This window comes from Vidua macroura, chromosome 1, assembly GCF_024509145.1.
Source record: "Vidua macroura isolate BioBank_ID:100142 chromosome 1, ASM2450914v1, whole genome shotgun sequence".
Lineage (NCBI taxonomy): Eukaryota > Metazoa > Chordata > Aves > Passeriformes > Viduidae > Vidua > Vidua macroura.
The window spans coordinates 115,030,934-115,039,080 of NC_071571.1; the positions used below are offsets into that span (position 1 = coordinate 115,030,934).

Below are 8,147 nucleotides of genomic sequence, written 5' to 3' on the forward strand. Positions count from 1 at the left end.
CTACTCCAAGTTAACTAGCTGCCTAATTTTTATCCTAGGGAAATTTAAAGTACGTGTCCAGGGAATACAAGTGATCATCTTTCATAATGTGTGTATGTATGCGTGTTAAAAAACAGGGCAGGGAAGCTATTCAGTGTTGGGATAGGACACAGGAAAATAGTTTTAAACTGAAAGAGGCTCCTTTTAAATATGCTAGAAGGAAGCAGGGTTACAACGAGGGTGGTAAAACACTGGAACAGGTTGCCCAGAGAGGATGTGGATGCCCCGTCCTTGGAAGTGTTCAAGGCCAGGTTGGCTGGGGCTTTGAGCAACCTGGTCTAGTGGAAGGTGTTCCCGCCCATGGGAGGGGGCTGGAATTAGATGATTTTTAAAGTCCCTTCCAACCCAAACTAGTCTATGATTACTTCCTGCAGTTTAAAGGGTTTAAATATAAATATATTCAGCTATCTTCTGTCCAAAAGAAATTATTTCAAACTTGGTCTGACATCATTACCATTACCAATCGATTGTTTCCCAAGTAGGTATTCTGCCCCCGAACCTTTCCCAGCCTGCAGGCACTTAAATTCTCTTTTCCGGGTTCCAGACCTATGTGGAAGATGAAGGACTCTAAGTAACTCGTGTTAGTGTGGCTCTTTGTAAAGAACTAACACAGAATTTTATACTCTCAACTTCAAGCAAAACATGAACACAGACGTACCAGGAAAGAAATTGTACGATGATTTAAATAATTCCTATGTCCATCGCTGGAGAGAAGACTGGGCAGGAATCTGTCGAGGGTTCTCCTGCTCCCGCTCCCCATCCAGGATTTACCGCAGCGGCTGGAGGGAGCCCGACCCGGCCGCCTCACTTATCTGGTGGAGATAGGCTGTCATGGAAAAGGGCACCTTATTGGAGGGGGGGAAAAAAGGGCGTTAAGGACCGGCAAACTTAATTAATGAGGGCAGGATTTATTCAGGTGGTGTGTTTTTTTTTTTTTTTTTTTTTTTTTTTTTTTTTTTTTTTTTGGTGTTTTTTTTTTTTTTTTCCTCTATATCGCCTGTAACTTCGCGCCTTTTCTATTCAGATAAGAAGTGATCTCATGTATCAAGGAATAGATGTGCCTTGTGCCTTTCAGCTTGTCCAGTTATACTGGAGCACAAGAAAAAGCGACAGGAAACATATCCCAGGTCGTGCCAAGGTTTGCAAGTCTCGCGACTGCTCATTTATGGTAAACTTTATCTGCATTCATCCTGTATGAAATATGGCACTGCTAACACATCTTCCGAGGTACGCGTAGAAAAATAGGGTTGTTGGTACTATCGAAAATACAATCGAATATTAGAAAACCGAAATGGGAAGAATTATTAGAGTTTATGAGAACGTCCCATTTATCAAGACTGCTCTCAATACGATGGCAGTAGGATGGTTGTAAAAATAATTAAAACCGCCTAGAATCCATTACCTATTCTTAGGAAAAACAAACAGTAGTTGCCTTTACAACTTTTCTATATATTCCGATAAAACGAGAGTCGGCTTAATTTTGAAGACGTGATTCAATGAAACCAACTTGCCAAGGAGTCAAAGCACAGAGAGAGGACGGGCAAGGGGATCCTGCGAGGCAGCGACAGTGACAGCCAGATGGGAGAAAATCTATCTCTCTTCAGCTATACCTGGCTATAGCTGAAAACGGAGATGCACTGAAGCATTCCCGCGTCGCTCCCTCGGAGCAGTTCGATACTGGGGGAAGGGGCAGAGCAGGAGCACCCGGGGCGGCTCGGACCTTCTCAGGTAGCGCTAGAGGCTAAGAAGCTGCAGTGTGAGGCAGAGATGATGACTTGTCTTATTGTTCCCAAGCTACATCCCAAATATACCTGCAGGAGAAGCCGCTTGTGCCTCTCAGAGTGTTAAAGGGTATCTCGGCACAGCTGTAAACACTCTGTCCCTCTCCCCCGCTTTGGATCTGCTCCGCTCAGGGATGTCCATTAGCGCACGGCCTCGTGGGCCGGTCTGTGCTGCCCTTGCGGAGGGCAGGGCTGAAGCCGGTGGCGCTCACGAGTGCGCTGCCGGTGCCCCGAGCCACCCCCGGCACGGGTCCCGCGGGGGCGGAGCCCGCGATGCGCTCAGGTGCCGGGCCCCGCCGCACCGGGAGGAGCCGCGGGAGCCGCCCCGCGGGGCAGCGCCGCGGGAGCCACGGCCGCCGTCCGGCTGCGCGCCCGCCCCCGCCGCCCCATTGGCCGCGCCGCGGCTCAAATAGGCCGGCCCGGGCGCCGGCTCCGGCAGCAGCGAGCGGGGTCCGAGCGCCGAGCGTGTCCCGTGGGCTGGCCGCAGCTGCCGGCTTTGGCGGCGGTCGGCAGCGCAGCGCGAGATGAGCAGCCCCGATGCGGGCTACGCCAGCAGTGACGACCAGGTGCAGGGGCGGTGCTCGCTGCCCATCATGATGCCGGCCATGTGCCCGTGGGCAGAGTCGCTGAGCCCGCTGGGCGAGGCGAAGGCGAAGGGCGGCGCGGCGGCGTCGGGGCCGTCGGGCGGCCGGAGCAAGGGCGAGGCGCGGATCCGGCGTCCCATGAACGCCTTCATGGTGTGGGCGAAGGACGAGCGCAAGCGGCTGGCGCAGCAAAACCCGGACCTGCACAACGCCGAGCTCAGCAAGATGCTGGGTGAGCACGGGAGGGCGCGGGGTCCCGTGGGGCGGATGCAGAGGGCGAGGAGCCCGGGGGAAGCTCAGGGTCGGGGGCGTGGGCGGCGGGCGGGGGGCTCCGTGTGCTGCCGGGCCGGGGTCCCGGGGTGGCGGTGGCGTCCGAGGGCGCGCGAGGATGGCGCACAGCCGGGCGGGGCCGGGGCTGGGGCTGCGGGCGGTGTGTGTGTCGGTGTCGTCGGGAGCGGGCGTGGGTGCCGGTGGGTGAGCGGGCGGTCTGACGGTGTCGGTGGGTGCAGGTAAATCGTGGAAGGCGCTGTCGCTGGCGGAGAAGCGTCCCTTCGTGGAGGAGGCGGAGCGGCTGCGGGTGCAGCACATGCAGGACCACCCGAACTACAAGTACCGGCCGCGGCGGCGGAAGCAGGTGAAGCGCCTGAAGCGGGTGGAGAGCGGCTTCCTGCAGCACGGCCTGGCGGAGGCGGCGGCGGCAGCGGCGGGGCCCGGGCTGGGCAGCGAGGTGGCCGGCGGCGGTGGCAGGATGTGCGTGGAGGGCCTGGGACTGGCGTACGGCGAGCAGGGCTACGCGGCGGCGGGCGCGGGCCACTACCGGGACTGTCCGCCGCTGGGCGCCGCGTTCGACGGCTACAGCCTGCCGACGCCGGACCCGTCGCCGCTGGACGCGGCGGAGAGCGAGGCGCCCTTCTTCGCAGCGGGGCTGCAGGAGGAGTGCGCGCTGGGGCCCTACGGCTACGGCCCGCACCCGGCGGCCGCCGAGTACCCGGCGGCGTCCGAGAGCCCGTCGGGCGCGTCGCTGCGGCGGCACCTGCCGCCCGGGGAGGCGCTGGGCGCGGGCGGGTCGCTGCAGGGGCTGCTGGGCTGCCCGGCGCCGCTGCACGCGTACTACGGGCAGTGCCAGCCGCCGGGCCCGGGGCGCGGCCCGCCGCTGCCGCCGCCGGGGGCCTTGGGGCAGCCGTCGCCGCCGCCCGAGACGGCGCCGTGCCGGGAGCAGCTGGAGCAGCTGCGGCCGGAGGAGCTGCTGGGCGAGGTGGACCGCACGGAGTTCGAGCAGTACCTGCGCTTCGCCTGCAAGCCCGAGCTGGGGCTGCCCTACGGCGGCCACGACGCGGCCGCGCTGTCGTCGCCCGAGGGCGCGGGTCCCATCTCGTCGGCCGTGTCGGACGCCAGCAGCGCCGTCTACTACTGCGGCTACCCCGACTTGTGAGGGGCTCGCTGGGGCACGGCACGGACACTGGCAGGGAAGCGCCCAGCCCTGCTCCTATTTATGTAATTTATTTGGTTTTCCTTGGGACTGTTTTACAGACTTTTTCTGGGCGGACATAAGCTGCTATCCTGATTGTCCTGCTGGCTACAGGTCTCGTTCGAACTGCTTTTCGGCTGGTGTTAACGGAATGTTTACATCTTTTTTTTTTTTTTTTCTTTCATTCATGCGCGAGATTATCGATTTTTTTGCAGAATCAGCAGTCTTACTTGTTTGTCCAGAACGTGTTTCTAGTTGTGTTTTTAACTATATCTGTGTTTTAGCATTTCCGGAAAATAAATGCATGTGCACCCGTTTCTGTCATTCTTCTTGGTCCCGTGGCTCTTGAGTGAGAGTAATTTTAAGTTAAATCTGTAATGCCCTAAGGCCGTGCTTTCCTAAGGCAGATACGAATTGATTCTTTCACCATGACAATGGCTCTAAAACAGCCTCCAGGTCCTAAGGTGTTTTTTCCCAGGCGTGGCTGTATTCTTATCACATAGCTTAATGGTCAGATCTCTACTGCTGGCCTATGTCTTGGAGTACAGAACATGTGATTCTACATGTGTGCATTTTATTTTATAGTTTTTTTTTTTTCTGAGTGCCAACTGAATTTGCATTAATACCTTGGGGAAAAAACTTCCAGTCTGCAGCAAAGGAAGCTAGGTAAGTTTGAGATACTAATTTTAAAGTGTGCCTGGAAATACATTGGTTTTGGAAAGTTGTAGATGAGCGGGCGACTGCTGTATGTAGTGATTTTTGTTTGAACCAGAGAATTCACAGACAGGATTGAAGCTGCATGTAGAAATGATGTTACTTTCTGCCACCAACCTTCAAATCTGTTCATGCCATTTAGTGCCATGGGGTTCATGACCAGTTTATACCAGTGAGGAGAAAAACCAGTGCAGCTCAAGTGGTCATCTCGGCTACTATCAAGTATCAGCTGATTATTAAAATGTTTTTATTTTAGCATGTTCACCTGTGCTCTGTTGTGACACTTCTGCCACTGCAAGGGTACAACTGCATCATCACTCTTCTGATGTTTGGAAGATGCTGGCTGGGGTCTACTTACAATAATTGTGGTGGAGATTTTCAGATATTTTAATTTGCCAATGACAGTTCAAAAGTGATCAACAATAACAAATATTTTTGGGTAAGTGTACTTTATCCTACTTAGTCTACTATCCTACATATTTTTTAGACTACTAAGTTGTGGGAGGAGAAATCCTGCAAAAATCAATTTGTGCAGTTTATGCTTATAAATTGCACAAATTTTTATAAAAATTATATTACAGTGACCATTTTTAAACCCATTATGGGCACAGAGCTAGCTATATTTTTGAACAAATCTAGTCAAAACGTGGGATCAAATAATGTTTTATTTATTAATTCAGAAAATGTAATTTTATTTTGGTCTCAAGAAATCCCGATTGTGTCCACTGCCTCCAGTCTCAGTTTTTTAACAGCATGTCAATGAAATGCTGAAAAAAATCACTTGACACAGCACTGCCTTCAGTGTCACAGCATCATCTTCCCCCCTCAACTAGACAATGAGACAAGTGTGAAAGCCAGTGTCTGATATTAAGGGGGTTGGATGCAGGGTGGGAAATAAGGCTGCATACATGTCACTGTTTTAAAAGCATAGTCACTTCCATATAATATTTTTTGTCTAGATAGAAATGTTTGACATTTTGGAATTGTAGGCTAGGAGAAGTCTAACAACAGTGAAAACTCCAGTTGAACAATTGAATTGTTCCAGTTGTCTCCTAGATGACCAGCCCTGCTGGTCATCATCATGGTAATCATATTCCTACAGTTATAGGCTGCTAAAACTGTAGCAGGGATTATTTCTCATACTCTTGCAGAAATGTTCTAAAAAAAGCCCCTCAGAATAATAGCAAAGACAAATTAGGTACTTTGAGTAGATGTTTAGCTTTATTGAAATAATATTTTGTTTTATTGCTATTTTTGTATATTTAGTCACTACATACATCCTAAGACACTTTTTTTTTAAATAGTACTGTAGTATAGCCTCAGTAGCTAGCTGAATTTTGTTATTAAAAAAAAAAATCCTCCAGTAAAAGAAAATTAAGGAAGGGAAGTAAGCTTAAGTTAAGAAGTTCCAAAGTAAGGTTAAACAAATTCCAGGATTAAGGTTACCAGTGCAGCTCTAATTAACCTCTAGTGAATACCATTATAATATCAGTATTAATTCTAAATGATACACACATTTTCTATGGCACTTCAGTGCAGTTAATCCCTATCTTAAACAGAAGCCATACATGAAGTTTGAAACCAAAATGCTCCCTAATTACAGCACTTACAACACTTTTTTCTTCCCAACATCTAATTCCCAAGTCAAATTCCCTTTGCCTTGCAGTTGACCATCTAATACTGATTTCTACCTAGAACTTAGTCCATTATCTGCATGAAATGAAGCAGCAAATGAGGAATCCCTCACCAAATAACAGCATCTAATCCACTGTGTGAGCCTGTACTTGAGTCTGCTGCAAGGTGAAGGAACAAGTATTGTCAGTGTGCTTTTGAGATAATAGTGTAGAACGACAAAATGATGCTGGGGCTGTGAAATAATTGGTTTGATTCTCATTCTGGGAATGACATCTGTTACTTTGTCTCTGTATTTTCTGTACCTTCCCTTTTGCTGTAGTCTCCTCTTGCACTCTGCCTGGTTTGCTCCTTTTATTACACACACTAGCCTTTTTCCTTTTCTGTAATAGGCTAACCACTCCCACCTGGTTTGTCTATTCTTTCTATTCCCAAAATACTGAGCTTTTCCCCTTTGTCTGAAATCTACCTGTATCTTCTCCCTTTCCTTGGTGGCTTGCCTTTTTTTTTTTTAACCCCTATTTTTTCTCTTCCTAGTTGCCCACTCTCTTTGTCCTTACCTCTGCTCCTCAGTGTCTCTTGATTGTTTCAGTCCCAACTGTGCCCTTTTTTCTACCTCCCTGCAAACTCCTATGAGGTACCTTCATCTCTATAAGCTCTTTCTTCTGCCTTCCTGCTTCACATTTCATGGTTTAATTCTGCTCATGATTTTTAGAGTTTCTAGGTTCTTAAAATTTCAACTATGGATCTTAGGCAGCTTTCCATGGAGGAAATGTAATCACACCTCTGATACTGATGGACTGCTAAAGATCAAAATTACTGCAAAAAGGTCCCAAAATTGATTTAATATGATTGAAAAAACAGATTTTCTCTTCCCTTATTTTCAGGAATATCTGACCAGCTTTAGCTGGAACTCTTGTACTCTGCTGGATTCAGCTGACTAGGATGAAAAATTTGTGGTCCAAATGTGTTGCTAAAGCTGTAAAAAGCTGACTTCGTGTTCTTTAAATGCAAACTCTTAGATGACTTTAGTTGCAGGCACCTGTATATCACTTTCAAAATCTTCCGAGTATAATTTTCAAATGCATTTGAGCACTAATTTAGGATGGGAAAGTCATTTAACTGATGTATTGGTCCACGCATAAAACAAGTATTTTCAGAAAATCCGACACAGAAATGTTCAAATTTGTCCTGTATTCTAAGGCCACACTGAGCACTTTCTCAATTGTGTGGAACGTGGTTGGCAGCTTCCCTTGTGTGCAGTGGGCACCAGGCTGGTTTGTGCGGCTGCCTGGCTCCTGGGAGTGGCTGGGACTCTGTGCAGCGCCCGTGCGACGCTGATGTGGAAGTGTGGGCGGTGCAGGCTGAAGTGTCCCTGCTCTGAGTCACAGCTGTTCTCCTGGAGCTGCTGCAGGAGGAGTTTATGGGCTGATAAGTGGTGTACATCTTATCACTGGTGGATCTTGGCTATCCCAGTCCTCTCAGGTTATCAGAGCAGTTTCTGGAACTCTTAAAGGAACTGTTTTCTTCTGTCATGATAAATCAAGAGTCATCATATATCCAAGGCCACCAGTCTGGTAAGCTGGAAAGCAGAGTGTGGAGACTTTTAGGTATTTTAAACATATATATATATATATATATAAAGTATTTTTATTCAGTTCCTTAGAGCTGTTCTGGAGACACCACATTGCTTTGACTAGTTTTCCAAATTAATATTGTGAAAGCAATAATGTTCCTTTTGCAGCTATTATTAAATCTATTGATTGGTTTATTAAAATTCTTAGTTTTTCTTAAATGGATATGGACTTAGAAGAGGAATATATTAAGTATTTTAGCAATCACTATATTTATGGCTGCATACGCAATGATTACTCCATTAATAAAAATTGGTATATAGATTTTAAATTTTGTGTTATAGATTTCAGTATA

At 48.6% G+C, this 8,147-nt stretch overlaps 1 protein-coding gene across 1 annotated transcript; it reads left to right on the forward strand.

The window, feature by feature from the left end:
- The first annotated feature begins 2,344 nt into the window (after positions 1-2,344).
- On the forward strand, positions 2,345-4,180 carry LOC128810377 (transcription factor SOX-17-like). The gene is made up of 2 exons (XM_053983195.1): positions 2,345-2,636; positions 2,914-4,180. The coding sequence occupies exons 1-2, from the start codon at positions 2,345-2,347 to the stop codon at positions 3,834-3,836; spliced, it is 1,215 nt and encodes a 404-aa protein (XP_053839170.1). The 3' UTR covers positions 3,837-4,180.
- Positions 4,181-8,147: the final 3,967 nt, after the last annotated feature.